Source organism: Pinus tabuliformis, chromosome X, assembly GCF_031772625.1.
Source record: "Pinus tabuliformis cultivar Carrire ecotype Pingquan chromosome X, CPIR1, whole genome shotgun sequence".
Lineage (NCBI taxonomy): Eukaryota > Viridiplantae > Streptophyta > Pinopsida > Pinales > Pinaceae > Pinus > Pinus tabuliformis.
This window is the reverse complement of record NC_142308.1, coordinates 1,133,232,757-1,133,259,513: the sequence shown is the minus strand read 5'-3', so window position 1 is coordinate 1,133,259,513 and position 26,757 is coordinate 1,133,232,757. Positions and strand designations below refer to the sequence as shown.

Here is a 26,757-nt window from a genome sequence, read left to right as displayed (position 1 = left end):
TTTACATTTCTGGTTAAATATTACAGAGCCTTACACGACATCAGTCATCCTGCTACTGTCATTCGAGGCTCCCGTAGCCAGATATGATCCAAGAGTTTGGGCACCTCAAGGATCATGCCCCTCATCTTCCGTAGTCCTCCTGAATACAGCTCGATGTCTCCCCACCTCTTCTCTAGAGGTGCATGACCACTCATGGCACAATCGTTGTGAGTCCCAACTTCTTTCTCCGGCTTAGCCGAAGCTTCCCTGGAGTCAAAAGCCTCTCCCTTATTTTTCTTCCTAGGACACTGGGTTGCATAATGACCCAGCTCCTCACAATGGAATCACTTCACCTTGGAAGTGTCCTTCTTCTTCCTCTTCCCCTAATGTCCCGTAGATGTCACAACCGCATCCTCCTCCTCTTTCTTGATTTGACCCCTCTGCCACTACTCCCCGCCTTGGTCAACCATCTAATCTCTTTTTGGCGAAGAGCTTCCCACATCTCTTCCCATCCTAGAAGATTAGCTCTGCCCAAAATGCTTTGGACTAATGTCTCCCAATCCTCGAAGACTGCATTCAAGGCGGTCCTCACGATGAACGCCTGATCTGATGTCGCCCCTATGGAAGTAAATTGGTCTTGAATCTCCTGCATCTGAGGAGGTATAGATCTATCTGCTCCCCCTTTTGCATCTGATACGACCGCAGTTGATTTTCTAATAGCATCTTCCGCTACACGAAAGTGCCCTGATACAATGTCGTCAAAGTATCCCACATCTTCTTTGTCGTGTTCTTTTCGGCAATATGTCGTACGACATGATCCTTGACCCCATCATGGATTATGCACTTTGCCCTCACCATCGCAACCTCATACTTTTCATTATCAATTGGGTCGACTGGGATACCCACGGTTCTCAAGGCGAAGCCCTTGATGCGATGTCTATCCAGCACAAACAGGATCCTGGCCTTCCAGATGACAAAGTTGGAAGCCCCATCCAACCTGTCCTAATCCCTCAATCTGTTCACTCCCATCTCTGCTCTTTCTTCTGGACTCCCTCTAAGATTCAACTTCCCTCCTGGAAATCTCCCTCTAAGTCCTGATTTCTCTGCTGGAAATATTCTCGCCAACTATCGAACCGCTCCTCTCCAATCCTCTTTGCAACTGCAATTCGAATCTTGATTTTTTGGCTAGAAATCAGTCAAGGCAGTGACTCCATCTGCCTTGGTTCTATCCCATTAGGTACAATTCTGCTCTAACAGCACCCCACTGGCTTCCCAATCCACAATCTGCCCACAGCTCCCTAGGCAACGGCAACTGAAGAAACTGAGCCTTCCAGCTCTACGCAATCCCGACAAGGGCTGAATCACTCCTATGGCCACTGCGTCAAGCTGAGTAGGATGACGTGCCTCTTCGTGAGCCTCTTCTGCTTCTCTCTGCCTCTATGCTAGCCCTTAGTCTGGCTCAAAATGATGACGCATGCCCTCTGCGTCACTCATTTTCTGTTGCCTTCTTAGGAGCGGCTCTGTCTCTCAGGACAGCTGCTACTTCTGCAAATTTCCGATATTTGTTGGTGCCTTCAGTTCTCCTGTGATCTGCAATGCTCTGATACCATGTTGAAATTTCTGAATCTAACACATCAGAAGTCCCTACTGCATTATCTAGTTTAGTTTCTCCTACTTGTTCATTCCATTAAAAAGTTATTTATAAATATACTGAAATAAACACAAATGCAACCTTAACTCATATACAGACCAACAACTGAAATACAGAGAAAAACACACAAGGGGCACCGTTATGTTTGGACAATAGTCCTCGGAAAAACCTAATGCGGGAAAACCAGTGCAGCAGTTCAGAGGGTTTGATTATTATGCAAATTTCTTAAATACAACTAGGGTGCCAATCTCGCTCACCCAACAGATATTTTTACACGACATTAATACCTCTTTTCGGAAGCAGATACCTCAGCTTCTCAGCACTAGTCTGCCCCACGAAAATCCTTCCAGCGCTTCTCCAAGGCTCGACGTCAGCCCTGCTAGCCTCTGCGTAGCTTTGGAACCCTCTACGTCAGCCTTCTGCCTCTCTGTGTCAGCCCTCTGGCCTTCTACGTCACCCATGCAGGCACCTCAGGCTCTTCGCAATCTCTAGCTGCCTCTGTGTGGCTCCTGCTGCCTCTATGTAGCTCTGGTTGCCTCTGCATCAGCCTCTCTGGTCATTGCATTGACCCTCAGGTACTATCTCTGCCTCTCAGCTATTACTCACTGCCCCTCATTGCAACAGATCACTTGTTCGAATTTTCTCAAGAAACCCCGCTCCAGAAAATCGAACTCACTGATCAATCTTGGTGTGTCTCCAACTGACCCTCAAGCCTCCTCTTATACTTTGGTTGTTGAGTCTTCAACAGCCGATATTAAGTCTCTAATCAACGGTTATGATTAGATTTGGTTTGATCCATGTCATTTAGAACATTCTCACCCAATTTTATATTAATACCCATTAATATTTTAATTTTCCTAAGTTTAGACTTAGGAACTCCATTAAAAATATTAATTATTTTAATATCTCTCTAACCATGTGGAATTTCCCGAAGCCATTTCTGAGTCTTGGAGATCTCATGTGCCTTAGCCTCTCCACCAATTTTCATGGCTAAAGCACATCCGATGCTACCACAAATCAACACACAGGACACACAACTCTGATTGTTTATTATTATGTGTAACGAATAAAATATATATAAATAATGTAAAATAATGTAAATGATAATAAGTATAAATAATTATTAGTTAATTAGTAATTAGGTTGAAGAGGCATATCTAAATGAGACATGACTCTTCATGAAGAGACACTTGCTTGGTATATAAGCAAGCCTCTCGTTCTCATTTGTAAATCATTCATTATCATTCTTATTCACACATTTAATATATAATATTTGTATCCTCATGGATATTTTTATATTCCAAGTCTTCTGAAGTAATTAATTTGTAGAAGGAACTTTGTTCGCTTCATTTGGTATCTACACCTAAATATTGGAGATTATAGTTTTACCTCACAATTCACTGTGAAAACCTTATGTTTTAACGATAGTGGCATTGTTTCGGGATCACCCTGGATGGAAACTCTAGGTTCCTTTATTCTAAATACTAAGAAAAAGTTTTTAACATTTTCTTACAAGAAGAAGAAAATAACACTCCAAGATGTTACACTGAAGCCTAATTCAGTAACGCCAGAAGATATATCGGATATTTCAAAAGTAATGTCTCAAGAAGGAAAAAAAAGTACTACAAAATATGCAAAGTGAAATTGACAAAATCACTGTTGTCAAAAATGAAGAAATTTCTCGATTTAAAAACCATAATGAAAAATTATTGACGCAAATTAAGAAACTTAAGAAGGATAAGAAGTCATAAGAAAACAAGGTACAACAACTTATCGAGAAAAAAGCATCAAGTGTAAGAATTCAAGTTGATGACAAAACAACGAATACCGATCCAATCAATATGACAACTCAAGAAGACAAGTTAGTTGAAGAAACAACACACTTAGATGTTGCAGTTCAAACAATGAACATCCCTAGTGAATGTTTCATAACCAACTCAACAACATCTTCACCAGAAGAAAATATAAAAATTGCCACATGCCCAATAAGGGAAAGTCAAACCAAAAAGGTACCCTATTGGCATCTGAATCATGAGAGAAGACAACTCAACCATGCTATGTATCAGGACCATTCAGAACCGAATCAACAAACTGATGTTCCAGATAATAGTGATGTAATCTCAATCCAGTCTTATGCTAACAAGTCGTTACAAAATTCCAGTGATCGGAATATTCCACAGAAGATTAATTTGGGATGGTCTGATCCCTTCTCAATGCGACAATTTTGTTTGTCACGTAGAAGATCATATCAACTTGCATCGACGAAGATGACTATTCCAATACAGAAGGACATTCGAAGCCAAAAAAGAGATCAAGCCTTTTTCATCGACAAGCTTTGAGGAAAAAGGGAATGTAATGAATAAAATATATATAAATAATGTAAAATAATGTAAATGATAATAAGCATAAATAATTATTAGTTAATTAGTAATTAGGTTGAAGAGCCATGTCTAAATGAGACATGACTCTTCATGAAGAGACGCTTGGTATATAAGCAAGCCTCTCATTCTCATTTGTAAATCATTCATTATCATTCTTATTCACACATTTAATATATAATATTTGTATCCTCATGGATATTTTTATATTCCAAGTCTTCTGGAGTAATAAATTTGTAAAAGGAACTTTGTTCGCTTCATTATGTAAGAGAAATATTTGAATACAAATCTAGGATGCTCATCTAGCAATCCTTTATAGAGAAAAATACTAGCGGAAAATCCGAGTGAGTTTTACCTCACTTCACCCGGCAGTATTTCAGCTGATCCGACACAAAACTGGCACCCCGGCTATTTTTGCGATGGCTCTGCATTAGCCCTGCATCACCTTCTCTGCCCTCTGCGTTAGCTCTCTCGTCTGTTCCGACAGTTCTAAATTCTGCATGACAGGCAGCTTTTCTGCTCTTCACTAGCCCTTCTGGCTCTGCGTCAGGACTGCGTGGGCCCAGACTGGCCCAGCGTCAGCTCTACCGACTACTGTGCTACTTCTTTCCACCTCTCTGTTCTGTATTTTCCGGAAGGTCCTTCTCCCGGATTCTCTCTGCCTCTCAGCTGCAAGATCTCCCCAATCGATTTTCCTCCTGAGAACTTCTCACCTTAGAAAATTGATTTCCTCAATCTCTCTGTGTGTATTTCCAAATGAACCCCAAGCCTCTATCTTATACTTTTCCTGTTGAATCTTCAACGGCCCAGATTAAGTCTCTAATCAACGGCTAAGATTAAAACATGACTTGACCCGCCTTCTAGATCATTCTCACCCATATTTTGATTAATATCCATTAATATTTTAATTTCCCTAAGTTTAGACTTAGGAACTCCATTAAAAACATTAATTATTTTAATAAAATGCAATCCGGGTGGAATTTCACCAAACGGTTTATGGGTCCTTTAGAACTCATGTGCCTTACCCTCCTCCACCAATTTTTATGGCTAGAGCACTTCTGATGCTACCAAAAACTAACAATCCTCTTAGCGAGGAAAGTGTTCTAGCAACAATGTCCACCTACATGCTACTTTGTTTTTGAAGCACCTCCTTTCTGCATTGTTGCTGCCACCAACATTGTGTTGTTGCTGCTATATACTGCTACCCATGACACTGACACTACCACTGATGCATCTGTACTACAGCTTCCTCTCAAACGTTGCATTTGTTATGCTGCTAGCACTGCCACTGCTAACGTTGCATATGTACTGCAACTCAGTTTCTAAGAGAAGCAACTGAAAAACATCCAAAATTAATTGATCTTAACTGTGTTCAGCATAATACAATGAATGTTGGAATCTGACTGCTACTAGTCTCTAACCCTCTGAATCTTATGCGTTGTTGCTGACTTCTACATTGTGCCAACTGTATTGTTGCCAACCTTGCTTTGCGCTAATCAGTCTTTGGTCCCAAGCTACTGCATCTGTCCTCCAAACAATCCACTGCATCAACTGACAATAAGTCCATCCCTGCCAAGATAATGAACTACACTTTCAACCTTTGTCATCCTAATGTTCTTCAATTGTTCTTTGAGTACCATCTTCTTACTCTCATTAGTACTCTGATAGAGAGTGGTTAGAGTTGTCCACATCTGATATACAGATGTGATTCCTCTCATCTGAGGAACCATATGACCCTTCAAACTGTACATCAAAATCCTTTTTGCCTTTACATTATTTTTTGTGAATTCACCAAGTTTATCTGCAGCAATAAGAGGTACAACCACTTGCCGCACTATGTCCAAACTGCTGCATCCTCGAACATTGTCTGAATTCTGTCCTTCCAAACGACATAGTTGGATATCCCATCCAGTCTGTCCTCTATCCTTAAGAACATGGTCATGACTGTTGTCCAAAATTTACAAAACCAAGAAAATGGAGAAATGAACTTTCCAACACACCTTGTTGTCCCAAAAGTTCAGTTTGTGTGAAATTTCACCTTGTTGTCCCAAAATATCAGTTTGTTGTCCAAATATTCAGTGTGTTGTCCAAACCCCTGATTGTTGTCCCAAACTACTGTTTGTTGTTCAAACTGCAATTTTTAGCCTGTAGCTTTGATACCATGTTGAAATTCGACAACTAAAAAGTTCCCTGCAATCCCAACCCGGTTTTAATTTCACCTTATCACTCTCATTCAGTTAAATGCCCTTTCCCATAAACACACATTCAACATATAGAATTCTGGAAATGAAATTTTTAGATTAAAACACATGGGATTGTCAACACACGCTGAAAATAAATATGGACATAAATAGACTAGCAACACACATAAAAATACACACAAATTTTTGACCCAAGCAAAACCCCTTCAATCTTCTCCGGGAAAAACTTGATAGAAAGCTCTTCAAATTTATTTATCTTTCAAGTTCAGGAAAAATACATTTGTAGACAAAACAAAATAGCAAAATACAACTTATCTCTTCAGCCCAAAACTACTTGAAAACCTTGCCTACTTTGCCTCGATTTCCATGCCCACTTGAAGCTGAAAATATGTACTATACAGATATGGACTATATGGACTATATTGCACATATTTCATACAGACTATACGGTTTTTTGTACCACTGTACAGGCTAGACGAATTTTTCAAAATAAATCAAAAACTTCTCTAGAATGGCATGCATCTCACAGCATTAAATGTTGTTCATATTGTACCATCTGTTATCTTCAATGCCTTGATTTTCGTGCCCATCTCTTGCTACAACAAATTTCTCCTTCAAAACTTTTCTCCAACTCTCAACCTCCTTTCTCCAATCTGCTCATGAAGAATGAATGCAATCTCTCTTGTCTTTCCCCCTTTTGTTTCTCTAAATGACTTTTGGGCAACCCTTAGATCTAATGGCTCAAATTCATTTAGATCAAGGAATGAGAATAAATGTGCATTTAATTCTCACTTTCTATCTTTTAATTCACACATTAAATAAAGTACCCACTTTGTACTATATGTCTAAAGTCACTTTTCACTTTATAATTTAACATTGACTTTACCACTTCTAAAGTCACTTTCACTTTATAATGTCACGCTTACGAAAAGAATTATTTTGGACACTTTTCCCTAGGCAGAGACTAACCCATGGGAAACCACTTGTCGAATGTACATTAAAAATCAACAAAATTTTCTCATAGGGATATTACCCACAAAATGGTGGGTAAAAGATTCGAGAGGCCTAGTCCTATTGTTGCATTGTGAAGAGAGAAAATTAAAATTTCAAAAGCCTAGAAATAGTCCTATATGCATCACGGGAAATGCCTTGGAAAAGGATCTAGGTCGACTTTCATGGAAGACTTTTAAGTCAGCTTTAAAAGGTATACATAGTTAAAGTGTGAAGCCATAGTTTGAGGGCTGAAGTCACAAAAGTACCTACTCTAGAGGGATATAGGAAGCATTCAACTGAAGAGAATACAAATTCCCAGGATGGACAAGCATTTCAAGGACTATGCTATAAGGACCGAGGTTGGAGAAGGACAACATAAATTGGTAACAAATCTAGTAAATTTGAAAGATCGAAGTCTCAAGCATGAGATAAGTAATCACAGTAAAAACTTCAGAGGATATTCCTATTCTCCTTTTAACTTTAGAATAGATTCTTGCTCCTTTTCAAGGAGACTCCTTCACTCCCTCTCAAATCTAGAGGAGATTCCTGACTTCCTTTCTAATTGGGAAGTCACATCCACAAGCTTTCAAGCTTGTCTTCATAAGAGTATTAACTGTCAATTATTCATCGTTGTCAGGCTCCCTCTTCTCTCCACATCTCATCATATTGAGCCTACTTTCTTTCAAGGTACCATGGAGCCATCTTCTTCAATCTTGTGATAAGTTCCAGGTCATTAATTTTTGCACATCACAACTTGTCAATTGTGAAAACTTATGAATCTAACACATCAGAAACCCTTACTCCAATATCTGGTTTACTAGATTCATTTACAAAATCTCTTTTATGTACCTGATCACAAGAAGAACCTGGTGTCCATTTCGGCAATGGAAGTCAAACGTTACAGGGTGGCATTCATCGATGGAAAGGTACATGTTTGAAAATAGAATTTTCAAAGATGCTTTTATTCATGGCTTCAGGATTGGCAATTTGTATCAAGTTGCAAGATGGTCCATTGGGGACCATGTCAGTGGACACATCTCATCTATAGCACAGGAGGTCTACTTTATGGGGCCTTGCCCGATGTGAGTCAGATGGTGACTAGGATGCCTGAATTCAAAAGAGCATGAAGGGACATGTCTGAGATGTACCGAAGGAAAATCTTACAAGGGGAGCATTCCCCGCATGTAGTAAGTCCACAGGTTTGGAACAACCCGAGGGGTTTAAGATTCATGATTGGGAATATCAAGTGTGTAGGTGGAAGAAAGCCCTCTATGGCTTGAAGCAAAACACCCCAAGCTTAGTATGAGAGGATTGATAGTTGTTTGATGAAGTTGAGATTCACTAGGAGTGAAGTCTATCCAAACCATTGCTAGAAGGTTGTGGATGATAGACCTCTCATACCGACACCTTCTAAGGACAACCTATTTCTGACGGGTGCAGACCCTCTCATTTGCAAAAGTAAGAGGGAGTTGGATTCCGAATGTGGAATGGTAACTGCAAGCCCATGACTACCTCGAGGATCTTAACTTTCAGAAGTTATATGGTAGTGATGCCAGACCAGATTTGGGAAATACTTCTGAGTTTCATAAGCTCATTCATGTTGATGTTCATGGTGAACTTCCGCCTGGACATATGATTTGTAGTTAGTATGATGAGCTCATATATGGTTGGCCTCACTAGATTGGTGCCAAGAATCTTCCGAGATATCTTTGGGGCACAATCTCTCATGGATTGAGATACACTGCCGGAAATATGAAGCTGTGTGATTGTTCAAGTTGCTGACTAGGTACGCAGTGTGGAGGACCTCAAGAGCACTTCTAAGTGTTGATTCTCTTTGGGTTCTGCTCAATATCCTGGGTGAGCAGGAAGCAGAAGACGGTTGCTTTGAGCACCACTGAGACTGAATACATAGCTACGAGTATGACCTCATGTGAAGCTGCCTAGTTGCAGGGGCTCTTCAATGAGTTGTTTGTACACATGATGGATACCACCGTGATCTTCTGTGTCAACTAGGGGGGCGATTCAATTGTTGAGGAATCTTGTATTCTATGATTGCTCCAGCGTATAGACATCAGATACTACCTTATCTGGGATATGGTACATCAATGAGCAAGGAGGCTCCATTGCATTGAGACTGATGTACAGGTCGTAGACATTCTATCAAAGCCCTGGGGAAAGGTCAAATTTGTGACTTTCCCGAACAACTTGGAGTCGTTGAGAGACCCTCTTATGAGGGTCCTGCATGATGCATGCATTGAGCTTTGGGAGCTTTGGGGGGCTTGGGGTACTTCTTGGAGCAACAAGCGACCATAGGGCGACTCACCCTTCTCTAATGGTGCATTGTGTACAGGGTGAATGGCTCAACCTTCCCCTATGATACCCCGTGGCGACATAGGGACAAGATGAGTGGTTCTCCTGTCAAGGCATCCTACCCATGAAGCCTGGGATTTATGGGAAGTACCTCTCATCTAGCCAATGAGCAGGGACATGGGGTTAGGGACCATAGTAGTACTATCGATGGACGCATCGTTGTATCTACTGTACTCCCTATGCTAGGATGACCTCCATTAATCTGGGATCAATGAAACTGATCTGGGATCAGTAGGTTTGAGACACTCTCTTTTGATATTGATCTGGGATCAATTGGAACTGACTTCGAGTCAGTAAGAGTGACATAACTCACTCTCTTTGGAGCTGATCAGGGATCAGTAAGAGTGATATGACATACTCTCTTCATATGGAACTGACTTCGGATCAGTAGAGAATGGTATGAGACATTCTCAATCAATTCTTCTTCTTCATGGTTCAGCAGAGCAAAGCAGTGCAGGGCACTAATGGCAAAGATAGTACAGTCAGACAGATAGATCAGTGAATGGAATTCTCCCTAGTCGAGAGGGAGTGTTAAAATTGGCAACTAGGGCCAAACTCCATGTGGGTCATCTTATTTATCGCATCTGATATTTTTCTTGGATCCCTCTCATCGAGAGGTGTAGGATTGATCTAAAGATCATCCGATTCCGATAAGTATTCATGGAGTTATGAATTTAATTGTGTTATAAGACAATTCGTCAAGGTTGGCCAGCAACCAAATAACCTACACATGTGCTCCACGATTTAGTATAAAAAGAGGTGACTTGATTGTCATTTGGACACACACCTCTCTCTTGATTTCTCTCCACTCGCTTTGGGTTTTAGTGGAAGAGAGATCTAGGAGAAGGATGCCCTAGCCACAGTCTGCCCTAACCAAGAGGACACAGTCAAGTGAGAAGCCCTAACGCTATCAAGGAGGACAACCCTAACCTACACACTGGTATCTACGCAGCCTAGAAGGTAGCCAAGTTTGTGGAGATATTCTCATTGTTTTGGGTACAGATTTTAGAGAAGAAGAGCCACAGTTCTTAGCCACATTGCAGGAGGCAAGAAGGATGGCTTGAGGGCAGTTTTGTGACACGTTGGAGCAGTCTTACCTTGCAAATCAGGCCGCAAACTATAGGTGAGTTTAATGATTGTTTTGTGCATGGTTTTGGGGTGTATATCTCTACTTATAGGGCTGCAAAGAGGGACTGCTACAGCAGCAGTTGGGAAGTGAAGTTCAGATGGTCGAGAGACCTAGAAAGGCCCTCCTAACTAGGCCGCAATGATCTCTAAGGACAGCGAGGCAAAACAGGGGTATTCTCCTTATACGTTAGGCTTGTTTACAGTGCTAGAGAGGGAAGATTGCTTCATGTCTAAATTGATTGTTGTAGGGAGCTTTGTGGAGGTGCCCAAGTCCTACAACATCACCTTGAATACCTTGGAACCTTCAGCTGAAGTAAGCGGCTTGTTTGGAGAAGATTAGGGCATCGGTGTAGGCTTGTTGGTGTGCCCTAACCAAACAGGTACATGCACAGAACCCTAGGCAAGAGATCAACAGTAGCATGCAACAGATGGTATTTTGGCAATGAGGATGCTAATGGATGAGGGTCCTAGGACATGGTACAGCAAGGCTACAATGGGACAGCAGCCAAGCATGGTGCTGCAAACTCATTGGACAGTAGCAAGGTACAGCATGCCAAATGGGACAGTTAGGCCATGGTGCTTAGTACAACAAGCAAATGGGACAGCTAGGTAATGGTGCTTGGTGCAGCGAGAAATCATAGGAGTAGCATGTCACTAACAGTGGGACAGCAATGCTAGTAGAGTGACAGCATGGTGCAACAATGCCACATGGGATAGCAGTGGCGAGCATGGTGCAGCAATGGCACATGGGACAGCAAGTACATGGTGCAGCAAGGTGCAGCAATCATACTTGGGACAGCAATGATACTTGGTATAGCAAGTACATGGTACAGTCATGATTGGTGAAACATGATGAGATGCAGCATAGTGATGATGGGTGCAGCACAGTGAGGTGCAGCATGATGATGAGGAGCAGCACAACGATAGGTGCGGCAAGGCGATGGAGTCACCTTGGAGAATCAATTGAAGCAGCATGTCTTCAACTGAGTTCAGCTACCTCATGTATCATCTTCTTAGAGATGATCTATGCTCTTATTTAGATAAGTCAAAGTGTTGACTTCTGTTGTACTCTCTCTCTCTCTCTCTCTCTCTCTATACTGAACTATTGAGGAACATATAAGAAGAATTGATCAAGGGTTTCCCCACATTGGGGTTTTTCCCTAGCTAGCGCCACATCTTGCGTCCTCTTGTCTTGGCTTGTCTTCTGCGATTTATGTTTATGTTCTATCTGCAATTTACTATTATGCTGATGTGATTGCTAATCTGGAAAAGATATTGAGTTAACTGTAAAAATTGAAATAAATTGCTCTAAGCATAGAACATACCTAAAATTAACATGTTCTTTACATTAACAAGTTATTTAATAGCATAAACATCGAAGTAAACACAACTGCAGCCTTCACAAATATACAGATCAACAACTGAAATAAACTAAGACAGTACAAGGGACATCGTTATTTTTGGACAATCGTCCCTGGAAGAACCCAATGCGCGAAAATTGGTGCAGCATATATGAGGGTTTTATTATTAAGCATATTTTTGAATATAACTAGGGTGCCAGAAATGGCTCACCCTTCAGAGAATATCCTTGGCAGTAGTATCTCTCTTCGGAGACAGATATTCCGACAAATTAGCAATCGGATGAACAACCCCACAGTGACTCTGATTGTTCCTTGTGTTGGACAACGAAAACTGCTCCAAGCACTCCTCTAGAATTCCGTCCCCGTCTCCCGGCTAATCTGCTCTCAGTCTGCCCCACAGAACCTCCTCAGCACAGCCTTTTCAGCCTAGCGTCACCCTCTACAGCCCTTTGTGTTGTCTGTGCCAGCCTCTGCGCCCTATGCATCCTCTGTGTTGGCCTCCTTAGCCTCTGCGTCAGCCCTCCTAGGCTCTGTGTTGCCTCTTTTGGCACTTTGTTGCCTCTCTAATATGTATTCTTCAGCCTTGGATCGAAATCCCTTGTTGAACTGCCCCTCACTGCAACTGATCACTCACTCAATTTCCTCAGCAATCTAGCCCCAGAAAATCGAATTCTTAATCTCTCTTGGTGTGTCTCCAACTGACCCTCAAGCCTCCTCTTATACTTTTCCTATTGATGATTCAACAGTCGAGATTAACTCCCTAATCAACGGCTAAGATTAGAACTGGCTTGATCCTCGTCACTTAGAACTTTCTCACCCATTTTATATTAATACACGTTAATATTTTAATTTTCCTAAGTTTCGACTTAGGGACCCATTAAAAATATTAATTATTTTAAAATCTCTTCATCCGGGTGGAAATTCTCCAAACGATTTCTGGGTCTTGGAAATCTCATGTGCCTTAGCCTCTCCACCAAATTTCATGGCTAGAGCACATTCGATGCTCCCATAAACCATTGTGTCAACTTTCTCATCATCAACATCCTCAAGGTCCATCTCCACATCACTCTTCATTCATGATTCAGAGTGCCCAACAATCAAACTTGATTACCAAGTTACCATTTGCTTCTGAAGATTATACTTGATGTTGATCATTAGTAAATATATTCTAGCGAGAAAGTCTCAACATTTTATCCATTTTAGAGTAAGTCAAATTCATCTACTTAGGCATCATGTAATCAAATGAAATATTCACTATGCATGTGAAAAATCTTTCTTCTAGGATTATATGAAGCCTACCCAAAGGTTACTTTTTGAACATGCATTCCTAATCTTTCACACAATCATCTAGCTATATGAATTTCTGCAACTTGACCAACTGCATTCCTTCATCCTTTTCAGAGTATTATTTCCATACAATATGGAATTAATCTTGTCATAATGCTTCTTTCAAGAACCTTCCAAGATGATGATTGTTATAGGATCATGATGATCCACCTTAGCAAAATGACTTCCTCTAACATAATGTTAGACAATGTATGGATGAACACTTATGCATACTAGTCCCCAAGTTTTTCATTCTTAAAGGACTAAATGATTCCAAGCAATTCTAAGTAGTTTTTAAATATGCTACTATCATAGGCTTCTAACTATGATGCCATACTAGATCAAGAAAATATAATGATACATGCATACTCCTTTGATGACCTTATTAGATTCTTCACGGTCCTTACAGTTCCCTCCTTCCATCATGTTTATCATTAACAAGCACATGGACTGCTTTGCTAATCCGTCCTTTTTTCTTCCTTCATTATGTACCTGCAACATTCACCGACAAGTACAACCAAGCAAAAATACAAGTACAGGTTGTGATGGAAGGGACGAAAGGCTAGAAGGGCACTAATTCGCTTGGAGATATTGTCTAGAAGATTGGCTGGTTGGATTGGTTCTTGGTGGCAGCATGGGTCTAGGGTTTGGTCTTGGAAGTCTCCTTTGAAGTTAACACTATAAGAAGAGAATTTCTTTCTGGGTTTTCCCCTTGGATGGGTTTTGCCCTGGCTTGGAGCCTATATCTTGTGTTCACTATTTATCGTTGTGATCTTCTTGTTTTGGCATTTATTTGATGATAAGAATATAAGCATAATAATGAAGAAGAACATGAATCACAAATAACTGTCATAAATGGAAAAAATGAATTAAATGCTGCCCTCATCAATTTTCCAACACTTCCAAACTTAAAGCTTAAGACGCTAATAAGAATCATTAGGCCCTTATTATATAAAAGTGGCATTTTACACATATAACAACATACAACCAAGAACATAGACACAAAATAGCACAAGTACATAGCATCTAATACCTACTAATGATGTTGCCATTTGATATACAGCATTCCTTCCTTATTTTGATAGTCCCTTAGCTTATTCAAAAAGGCTACAATATAAGCCATACAAATTAAGCATGTGAATACTACAATCATCCTTATAACTGCAATGAACAATAGGGTACCTTTATACCCAAGAGCGTTGTATAAAGCAGAAAATTACAGCTATCATCGAAAACTGCATTTGGTTGTGGTACATTTTCTGTTTTCTCTATTTCCTTCTCCACAGCCATTCGTCGTCCAAAATCTATTGCATCCAAGCGATACAATGGAGCATCACTTCTCTGTAGGTCTTGTGCAACCTGAAAGAAAATCAAAAAGAATAGACTTAAAACTATTCTTCAATATATAACTCACCAGTCATGACACAATCCCAAAGGTTCAAAATCGTATCACTACCTCAAGAGACTCGTCATATGTCCGTCTTAATTTCCCTGTAAGAAACCAAAAGACTCGAATGCGTCGATCAGGTGATGTAGTCACAAACTGTTTACCATCAGGACTAACCTGCATAGACAGCAGCAATAAGTTAAATATATATGTATACATGACCGTACCATGCAATCAGAAATGCATGTATACTAATCCCGAGTTATAGTACAAAATATTGCTTGCCAAAATTGTAGGAAAGCCAAATAAAGGGAAAAAAATGAAAATGCATATAAGAAAAGAAATGGAGCAACATACATTACCGTTGAATATAATGATTGACTTTATAAAATTTATTTGCTATAGTAAATTTATATTGAATGTGCAAACTTGCATTCTGCTGATCAAAGCTTTTCCTCACACCAATACATAATTAGAATATTGGAACAACCAAAACTGTAATCAGTTAGGTGCGAAGGTGGACGCTTTTGCCTTTGTTCTCACGAGAGAGTCAGTTCCAGCATCATATAGTCAATTAATACCACTTTTGATGTAATCGTATTACTTTTATTGTAATAGAAGATGTGTGCATTTGAGAAAACAAAATGATAAAGCAAAGGAGGACGAGACCAGTTTTGCTTGTACCAAGGAGGAGGACACCAATGTCCTTTGCCATCACCGAGATTTTCTGGAGTGGGAATTAATTTCCCTCAACCATGGGATGCATTTGCAGGTATGGGCATCAATTTCCGCTGTCTTTTTTTTTGTTGTTTTTTTAATCTTTTTCATGGGGTTTCCTTCATCTTTCTAGGGAGAGAGTGCTTCATTTGTCATCATCAATTTATTGTGGAGTGGGGAGGGTTTTCCAAATTCCCATAGGAGGTGGTGTATTTGTAAATATGTCCACCTCCTTTTTTTAAACAAATTTTTGATAGGTTTTGCATGCCTTTCAATTTTCCATCTTTTTCTTAAATTTTCACTGCACTGTAGGAGGCCTATCATTTATGTATCATTTAGATTTGTAATTTTTTTTATACAAACATATCGTACTTTGATTTTAAGAATGTTAATTTTAATTTTTCTCTATCTTTTGTGCCCCAGATTTAATCATTACATTGAAGAACAAAAATGCCCGAACATTTGGACCCTATGAGAGAATATGGTGAATGTGAGGGGGAGTTCAATAGAGAAACTTTGAATTGAAAGTTGTGTGGCAAGCCTATGACAAGGGGAAATCTCTCAGTTGAAATTAAACCCTCACAAATTCCGGGACATAATATAGAACTTTACTCAAAAGCACGTACAAAGATCATTTGTATTGCACCATGATAAAGATGCAGCCAATAGAACAGGGAAGCTGTGAAAAATCAAGTTGCAAGGGGAGGAGAGGACAGAAGACATAATCATGGTTGGCCCCAAATCTACCTCATCTCTCTGATCCTAGAACCACACTAGTCATATAGGAGGTAGGTTCACATAATGTTGTCTAAGCCTTAACAGAGAACAATGCAAATTATATCATTGCTGGCAGCTGGCATGTTGCTTATGGAGAGGTACACTACCGTGTTTTGGACACCTTGTTCTAAACATTGTATTGATTTGATGTTAGACGATATAGGAAAAATTCTTTATATCAGGGACATTGTTCATTCAAGAACATAACAAAACATATATATAATCATGTGTGCTTAGACTAATGAGAAGATTCACCAGTAACAAGGAGTTGGTGCATCCTACCATTTACACAGTTTGCCACTAGTTTCATATCTCTTCAATCTCTCTTGACTTTTGTGTGGTATGTAAAGAGTGTTTCTTTCAAAGCAGAAGTGTGCTTAATCATTTAGCCGTAAACCGGAGGGGGATGCCATATGCAAGGTAGCTTCATATCAAGAGAGATTTTGGACGAGAGTGGAGGAGGTGTGTGCCATCATCAAACCTTTGGTAAAGGTCCTTTGATTGGTTGGTCGAGACAAGCCCGTAATGGGCTACTTGTATGAGGCCATGGATAGGACCAAAGAAGCATTTTGTATCTATTATGAGGATAAGGGGGGTGACAGGTTTGAGAAATAACTATTTATATGGAGAGTGATTGATGAGCAATGGAACAATAGGCCTTAACACAGAACAATGCAAATTATATCATTGCTAGCAGCTGGCATGTTGCTTATGGAGAGGTACACTACCGTGTTTTGGACACCTTGTTCTAAACATTGTATTGATTTGATGTTAGACGATATAGGAAAAATTCTTTATATCAGGGACATTGTTCATTCAAGAACATAACAAAACATATATATAATCATGTGTGCTTAGACTAATGAGAAGATTCACCAATAACAAGGAGTTGGTGCATCCTACCATTACACAGTTTTCCACTAGCTTCATATTTCTTCAATCTCTCTTGACTTTTGTGTGGTATGTAAAGAGTGTTTCTTTCAAAGTAGAAGTGTGCTTAATCATTTAGCCGTAAATCGGAGGGGGAGGCCATACGCAAGGTAGCTTCATATCAAGAGAGGTTTTGGATGAGAGTGGAGGAGGTGTGTACCATCATCAAACCTTTGGTAAAGGTTCTTTGATTGGTTGGTGGAGACAAGCCCATAATGAGTTACTTGTATGAGGCCATGGATAGGACCACAGAAGCTTTTGTATCTATTATGAGGATAAGGGGGGTGACAAGTTTGAGAAATGACTACTTATATGGAGAGTGATTGATGAGCAATGGAACAATACACCCCATCACCCCATTCATGTTGCAGGGATTTACCTCAACCCCACATTTTGCTTACTCTTGTGGTTTTAGATTTTCTACTGAGCTGACGGATGGATTCCTCACTTATGTTCTAGGGATTGTGCCATCTGCACAAGAATGTGGAGATTTCTATAAAAAAGGAGTTGTATAGGATGGAACATAGGCACGGGATGATCTCTAACCCTAACTTACTGATAAACTCTAAAGTGCTTGACTACATATATTTCATTGAGTTTATCATGCTTGGAAATATTTGGTGAATCACTGACCTTGCTCCTATTTATATCACATGCAAGAGGAAACCCTTGAATCATTTTTGTGAACCTCTTGTTTGATCATGGTAAATTGATGCTAAAGAGAGGGCAATGACCTAACTATTGGATGCAACGACTTGCATTTAATACTTGGAATACATCCTTGAGAAGTAACATCCAGTTCTAAGGCTTACATTTTGGATCTGAATGCATTCATGGTGATATGAAGTGTTATGTGGAATGAAAGCTTTAGATCTCTTACCTAAAGCAAGCTTGAACTTACGTTATATTTCTGAGCACAGTTGACAATGGTTTAGCAAGGTATTCGTAAAAGGCAATTTGAACTTGTTACGTCATTTATATAAAAGGCCACACAGGTCGACTCGACTGAGAGAGGACCGACCTAAACTTTTAGACTAATTTTAATTAACAAAAATAAAAATATTTTTCTATCTTTCTCAAATGTCAAATGACATGACTTAAATACATTTTGTCTTGACTCTTTTTTACTTCTAAAGCATAAGGAACATGCTTGATAAAACAATAAAAATAAATTTATGAATAAATATCTTTCATTATGAACACTGACACTAGTTACATTCTCCAACATCTTGGAGGTGATGAAGTGAAGCCACAGGGATATACAAACTTAGATTGCGTAGGGATTGCAGTGGAGAGGAAGAGCACCTCAGGGTGCTATTTCAGTCTTGGATCGATGATGATTTCATGGTTTAGTAGGAAGCATGCTTCTATGGCACTCAATTGAACAGATGCAAAGTATATAGAAGCAAGTATGGCGAGTTATGAGGCTATTTGGCTTTGCAAGTTAGTTAATGGATTATTTGGTCAGGAGTTGGGGCCTATGGTGATACACTCTGATAATCAAAGTTGTACCAATCTCTCTGAGAATCCAGTGTTCCATGATAGGTCCAAGCATATTGAGATTGGGTTCACTTCCAGACCAAATCTAGTAAGGGGCAATGAATCGTATATCTCCACAGATGAGCAGATTGCAGACATTCTCAGCAAGGGAAGTTTGTGTTTTATAGGGACAAGGTAGAAGTGATGCAAAATACCTTCCTCGCTAAGAGGGAGCGTTGATGTTTGTAGCTTAGGCAAGTACTCCCACACAAGCCTAAGTGTCTAAGCACGTGGAAGTCACCTAATTGACCTTTAACCTTAATAACTACTTTAATTATTAAGTAATTGACTTTTATAAGATAAAGTGAGTTAATCTAATGATATGGAGAGGTTATTTGTGTTAATGAATTAGATGAATCTCAATTGCTAATATCAAGTGAGGTGAGATCTAACCGTAACAGTCAATCACTTTGGATATTAAGGTTATGGATTGGGTCAATAACTCAAACTTATAAAAGGAAGGCTACGCTAAGGAGAAGACATGAATCTTGAGCACAAGACATCGTGAGAATGAGATCTCAATGAGTGAGTGGAGAAGGGCTTACATTCATGTGTGCAAGGTTTGAGAAAGGTGTAATGGGCAGCGAGGAAGATACAGATCAACCAAGCAAGATCAAAGGACAAATCTAGCGTTTGATCAATTAGATCAATTTCAGGTTTATTGTTGTTTTTGAGTTTTCCTTAATGGGTCATCATCCTAGGGAGGGAGCCTTTGTAAGTTTTAAAATTATTTGAATCAAGAACTGATTTGAAGGGCACAAATCTTTGTGTGCATGTGATTGTGAGATTAGTGCTTAATTTTGCTTCTGTTGTTATATTTGTTAAAATCCTAGTTGTGCTTTTAATTAATAGATTTAGGTAATAATTCTTTTTACTACAAAGAATCTACTAGGTAACAAAACACAAAGTTGCTAGGGCTAGAAAATTAACATTTTCCTAGGTGTTCACTCCTCGTTATTGCATAAAAATTCCAACTACATTTGGGATCTTTTTGCCCTTCACTATAAAGCACACTCACCTCTTGTACTCGGCACATATATTATCTTATTTCAAGTGGTTATGGAGGGCATCTAAAGGGAGGCATGTGGCTTTAAAGTCAACAAGTGTGGTCTTTGCATGCATACTACATTGGTCTTCTTTCTATTCTTGGATATTCCTCTTGAAGGGTGCACATGTTGAAGGTTTCTTCCTTTCTATTTTTGGATATTGTCTTGGAGGGTGCACTTGTGGAGACTTCTACATTCAATTTCAGGGTCTAACCACATCCTTTCTTGTGGAGTACTCCAATTATTTGGTCCTTGTTGAAGTTTGTAGCTCGGGTAGGTACTTCTACACAAGCCTTTAGTTTAGGCGTGCAAAAGTTGCCCACATTTCACCTTAGAATATTTTTTGATGTAACTTGCCCTAAGTTTAACTTGGAAAAAGCACATAATCATATGTTGGATTATTAAGCTAAAATAGAAACCTAGATAAAGTAAATTGTTTACTTTAGTGATTAAGCTTAAATCTTAGTTATCAATCTCAAATGAGGAGAGATCTAATCTCGGCCATCCATCAGTTTGAGATTAGGGTTAGGGTTAGGATTAGGGTTTTGTCTTAATGAAAAGTTATAAACATAAGGCTAAGGTGAGGAGAAGACACAACAGCAGCACAAGGTTGAGAGCAGCATTTCAATGAGCATGTGTTGAGTCTGAGAGAGTTGTAGAGGCCGGAGATCTAGATATGTGAGAGAGAGTAGATTTGTTGGATTATATCTAGAGTTTTGTAATCTGTATTTTCTCAATTGAGCCATTATCCTAAGATGGCAGCCCAAGTAAGTTCTATGATTAATTTATTAATGAATTGAATTATTTGGGCAGAAATATGTTTATGTGTATGTGACTCAGATTGATTGTTTGCTTCCGCTGAATTTCTTATGTGTTAGGAACTTAGCCATGTATTTGATCAGCGACTAATTGTTGGGAACAAAAATATCAGGTGTTGGGTTCAGTAAATTCTAACATGGTATCAAAGCCCCAACTCTAAATCAATTTCAGAATCCCAAGTGTTGTGTTTGTATTGGATTGTCAACGCGAGGTTGGCTGGGATCATACAAACCAAAAAAAAATTAATGACGTTAACTTTTTCTTATTTGAGGCTAGATAATATTTTGATCAGCACTAATTTTTTTTTGAAAAAAAAACAAAGTAAAAAAAAAGAGAAGGGAGCCCATGGTGGTGACTAACAATCGAACCATCCAACTGTCGACCACGGCCACCAGCAACTAGGTAAGTGGGCAAGCAACACCGGTACCAGCGTAGAAGTTTGGGGACCGAACACGGTTGGGTTGAACAAAGGGCAATGAGCACCAAAAAAGGACGAAGAACAAAGGAAAGTCCACTAGCAACCACCGAGCACACAGACAAAGCCACCAACAAATGTGTCCATGGGAAGGCAAAGCCACAAGCAAAGCGGCCAACAACACTGAGAATCGACACATTGGAGAGAAGCCACATAGAGATAGTTGTTGACAGTAGAGGTCAGGGCAACTAACACTGTTAGGACAAATAGAAGTTGCAACACACTAGATCCAGGTAACCCGCAGTTGCCAAGGAAGTGTCAGGGCTTCACTCACAATGCCATCGGGATCAGGGAAAGACTAAGCAGTGACCGAGCCATCGAAGTGTTGGTTGTCGAGATTGCGATCGCAAATCTGTCAAGGGAGATCTATAGACACAACTACAAAAAAATATGATGCACTTTCTACAGCCCACATGGAAGCATCCCTTGACTCCTACCCCCAATCCACTTGCAAGTCTCGCCCTAAAACTACCCTGGTACCTATCCCATGAATCGTTGGCTTGATGATGAGTACAAATATTTCCATAAACATCTACACCTCACGCCTTTGCATGACCCATCTTACTCCCCCAGCCTTACCATAGACTATGCCACAAAAAACGAACATTCATCTCCCAACGAAGATGGGAACTTTGTGATGTTTTTTCCCACTCCCCAAAACCTTTTTGGCGGGCCCTCTTTCCTAGACATCACACCATCTCTCCCAGCCTTGAACCCCATACCATGTTTTCCCACACCACCTCCCTTTATGACATCCCTAGACAACACCCCACCTGTCGTATCACCTCCCCTCGCACTTTATACCACCTCTTCTCTGAACTGGTAATCAGGAGAGCAACTAGATCTTTGAGTACCAACAGAGGAGCTGATTAGGATGGGTTTCAGGTTGAATTCCTCAAGCATGGCATTCAATCGCTTCAATCATATATAGCAAATCCTTTTAACCATGTAGTTTGTTCAGGATTCCCTCCTTCCTAGGCAAGACATATCATCCATCCGATCCACAAATCTAGGAGCAATGTTGATCCGAATAACTACAAAACTATCATGGTACACCACACACTCTCCAAGCTTTACGGCACAATTCTACACCAATGGCTTTTTGAGGAGCTAGAGAATCGACATCTCAAAGCTAGAGGACAAGCAGACTTTCACCTACTCTACCAGACAATTGATAACATCTTCACCCGCAGAGCCATCGTTGAGGAGACCTCTCATAGCTCTTCGTGGGTTTACAGTTGCTTTGTAGATTTCTGGAAAGCTTTTAACACAGTTCCAAAGGAGGCATTATCCCAAAGACTCTGCAACATTGGCATATCAAAGACCCTCTTAACTGCTATCATGAGACTCTATCAGTCAGTGTTGGGGCACCTCAAGATGGCCCATGATATTTCAGACTTCACTCGAAGTATCATTGGGGTCAAGCAGGGGTATCCCCTCTCTCTAACTCTCTTTGGGATTTATATTGATGAGATGTCTTTCCTCCATGAGCACATACAGGAGGGTGACACCTACCTACTACACCATGTTTTAATGTCCTTACTCCTCTTCGCTAATGACTTGGCCTTGTTTGCCTCTATTCCTGAGGGATTATAAAAACAAATAGATGCATTGGCCAATTTTTGTGACCTTCAATAGTTGAAGGTCAACTTGGGTAAAACCAATCTTCAATGCTTCAAAGAACTCAATTGTAGACCTACACTTCCACTACTGCAGGACTTAGATTGAGATCACCACATCTTACACCTACTTGTGGGTACAATTGCAGGGCCCAAATTTGGTATGCTACAAGCACTCGACCTTGGCCCAGTAAAGGTTACGGCTCCCTTGCCCTCATCAAGCAACAATGCTTCCAGGCATAGTTCTAGGCCATTATCAAACCCACACCCCTCTATGGTTCCAAGATTTGGGGACCCAATTTACTCCAGTTAGATTGGCACACGTTGGAGAGAATCTAGACCCTACTTCTCCGACATATCATGTGATGCAAACGCACAGTTTTGTAGCCCATTATTCAGATAGAGTTCAAGGTCCATCCATTTTGTCTTGAGGTCCTTTTCTGCTTGATCACTTTCTTTCATAGCGTTAGGGCTTATAGAGATTTTGTTACCAAAAGAGAGAGATAACCCTATCTTGCACTTTGTTCTTCGGAGGCCATGACTTTGGACACCCCCTCAGGTTGTGTGTTATGAACTTAAAGTCATAACAATTAAATAAAATATTAAAAGACTAAAATATTATTTAAATAAATTAATTATTAATTATAATCAATTAATTAGCAAATAATTAGTTACATGAAGAGACATCAGTCCCCAAGGGACATGTCTCTCTAATCACATAAAAATTATATATACGTAATTGTAATTTAATTAATTAATATCTTTTAATTAATTAATTAAAAAAAATGGGTCTTCAAAAAAAAATCAGAACAAAATGACGAGCGACAACAATGACAGTATGAAAAAGATCCAAGAGGACATCAGCAAGCTAAATAAATGCCTGGATAGCATCGAGAAGTCAGTTAGTAAGCAGGACCAGATGGCCAACAATATCTCTTACTTAAAAAACTTGATGAGCCAGCGTTTCGGAGAGACTGATCCACCTTCAGCTATATAGAGTCCAAAGACTACAGAAGGGGAGACTTCTCTAGAGCATGACTTCCTGAGGCGTGAGAAGCAACAAATACCCCAAATTCACTTCGAAGCAAGCCAATATTATACTCATTCTTCCGGAAGGAACCTCTTAAAATCAAAAATGAATTATCGAAGTATGATTGTAAGAACTTTAAAGGCGCTATTGTATGGGTGAATAAGATGGATGCAATTTTTTTAGCAAACCCTCCGCTCGGCAAACAAGAAAAAGTCGTGATTGCATCCAACTACTTAGAAGCAGAAGCGTACAATTAGTTTTTGTGGTGGTCGTCTAAATGCACAGGTTGCTCGTTCAATTGGCAAAACCTTAAAAACAGTCTGTTAAAAAGGTTTCATGACGAGGAGGAGGATGATGTCTACGAGAGATTTGTTCACCTAAAGCAAAAGGGATGAGTGAATGAATACACTCACGAATGAGAAGTATTAGCAGTAAGGCAGAGAGGGTTTTCAAGTGAGGAGCTGCTAAAAATGTACCATTGTGGCCTTAAAGATTACATTCGCAAAGAATTAAAATTGCATAAACCCAAAACTATTGAGGAGGCCAGACATGCAGCCATAATTATCGAGCAAAAATATAAACTTCACAAACCACCATGTGTCAGTAACGACAGGACTAACAGCTATTCCAAGGGAAAGGCAAGTAAACCCTTGTCAGAAAATACTAGTAAGTACGTTCCACCACCATTACGAAGTGAAGGAAAACAACAATCTAATGTCGAAAGAAAAAAGGATGGAAAATGCTGGAAGGGCGGAGACAAGTATTATGCAGGACACAAATGCACAACACAAAAATTGTACAACTGTGAAGCTAAACAAGAAGAGGAATCCTCAGAAGACAGCTCTGATGAAGAGGACAATGAAGAAAATGCAAACCCTAGTCCAGAATTAGAAGACGATATGCCACGAATTTCCATAGCAGCGATCACAGGGATAGCTCAACCACAGACACTGAAGCTTAAAGGTTACATCAAGCAGCAAAACATTATTGTTATGGTGGACTCTGGAAGTATGCACAACTTTGTAGATGTCAATGTTGCAAAAAGACTGAACATCTTTGCTTACCCGGTAGCAGACTTAAAAATTATGGTAGCAGATGGAAAGCGTATAGATGGAGTTGGCAAGTGCCATTAAGTTAAGTTGCAATTAAGAAACTATGCAATGGAGTCCAGTTTTTATACGGTTCCCCTAGGAGGAGTAGATGTTGTTTTAGGTGTACAATGGTTACGAACACTATATTCAGCAAATCACATAAAACAATTTATTAGATTCAAATGGGATGGACAGAAATATCAGTTGCTCAGGTTTCAAGCACCACCAACACAAGTCATCTCCGCTCAATAGATGAAAAAGCTTATTCGCAAGGGGGCACCAGCATTTGTCGCACAATGTCAACACTTGGAATTATTATCGACGAAAGAGACTCATCAACCATCAGAGATTTCATCGTTGATCCAGAAATACGAGAAGGTTTTCCAAGATCTACCAATGAAGATACTCCTGGAAAGGCAAATTGAACACATTATCGAAGTAAAACAAGACTCAACATCAGTTAACGTTAAGCCATACCGTTATCCTCATCACCACAAGACAGAAATAGAACGCTTAATACAAGACCTGCTGAAGCATGGAATCATCACAAAGAGTAGAAGTCCATACGCTGCACACATAGTATTAGTCAGAAAGAAGGATGGATCTTTCCGATTATGTATATATTACAGAGGTTTAAACAAAATCACTATTAAACATAAGTTTCTGATTCTGTTCGTTGATCAAATGCTAGATGAATTACACGATACAGAATATTTTTCCAAGTTAGATCTAAGATCAGGCTACTACCAAATATGAGTAAGATTAGAAGGCATCAAAAAGATAGCATTCAAGACTCATGAAGGGCATTACGAGTTCAAGGTCATGCCATTTGGATTAACAAATGCACCAGCCACCTTCCAAGCAACCATGAATGAACTTTTTCACCCTTATCTTAGGAAGTTCGTATTAGTTTTCTTCGATGATATTTTAGTCTACAGTAAGATGTGGAAAGAACATCTCAAACATCTAAAAGAAGTGTTCTCTGTTTTGGAAAAGGACCAGTTTTACGCCAAGCTACCAAAATGTACATTTGGGCAAAAGGAAGTTGAATACCTAGGTCATATTATATCAAGGGAAGGAGTCCAAGTGGATCCCAACAAAATCAAGGCAATCAAAGAATGGTCCAAACCCAAGAACATATCTAAGTTGAGGGGCTTTTTGGGTTTAATAGGGTATTACAGAAGGCTTATAAAAAACTATGCACATCTGACAACACCCCTGACAAATTTGTTAAAGAAAAATGTTTTTAAGTGGGATGACCAAGCAAAGAAGTGTTTTGAGAAATTAAAGGAAGTGATGTCAATCACACCAGTACTAGCAACACCTGACTTCTCCAAACCGTTCGTAGTCGAATGTGATGCTTTTGGGTTTGGAATTGGAGTTGTATTGAGGCAAGACAACCACCCTATAGCATTGGAGAGCAGGAAAATTAATAAACAAAAAGGCTTAAAATCAACATACCAAAAGAAGATAATTGCCATCATACACGCTCTGACGAAATGGCGCCAGTGTTTGCTTGAAAGTAAATTTTCAATCCGAACCGACCACAACAGTCTTCAATTCTTACTTCAACAAAAGACATTATCAACAAAACAATAGAAGTGGACGGAGAAGTTTTCAGCTTTCGATTTAGAAATATTACACAAGGGAAAGGAGAATGTCATAGCTGATGCAGTCTCACGTAAAGATGACAATCAAACAACATGTGTCGCCATGATAGTTGTTCCGGAATGGTTGGACGAAATACAAGCCGAATATGCCAAGGATAAGGATTGTGACTCCATGATTAACAATATCAGTTAATATACCAACTTCGAGTGGAAAAATGACATCTTATGATACAAGGGGAGAATTTATCTAACACCCGCATCCAAATTTAAGGTGAAAATTCCAAAGGAGTCTCACAATTCACCAACAGCCAGACATGTTGGATTCTACAA

General features: G+C 39.7%; 1 protein-coding gene across 1 annotated transcript in view; it reads right to left on the bottom strand.

Moving 5' to 3' along the window:
* The window catches only part of CYP71 (cyclophilin71), a 405,299-nt gene that overhangs the window by 175,225 nt on the left and 203,317 nt on the right, over positions 1 to 26,757 (bottom strand). The window contains exons 7-8 of the mRNA XM_089447133.1: positions 14,844 to 14,951; positions 14,570 to 14,746 (exon numbers count right to left, since the gene is read on the bottom strand). Of these exons, the coding sequence (XP_089303259.1) occupies positions 14,570 to 14,746; positions 14,844 to 14,951 (285 nt within the window). The remainder of the gene's footprint in view (positions 1 to 14,569; positions 14,747 to 14,843; positions 14,952 to 26,757) is intronic.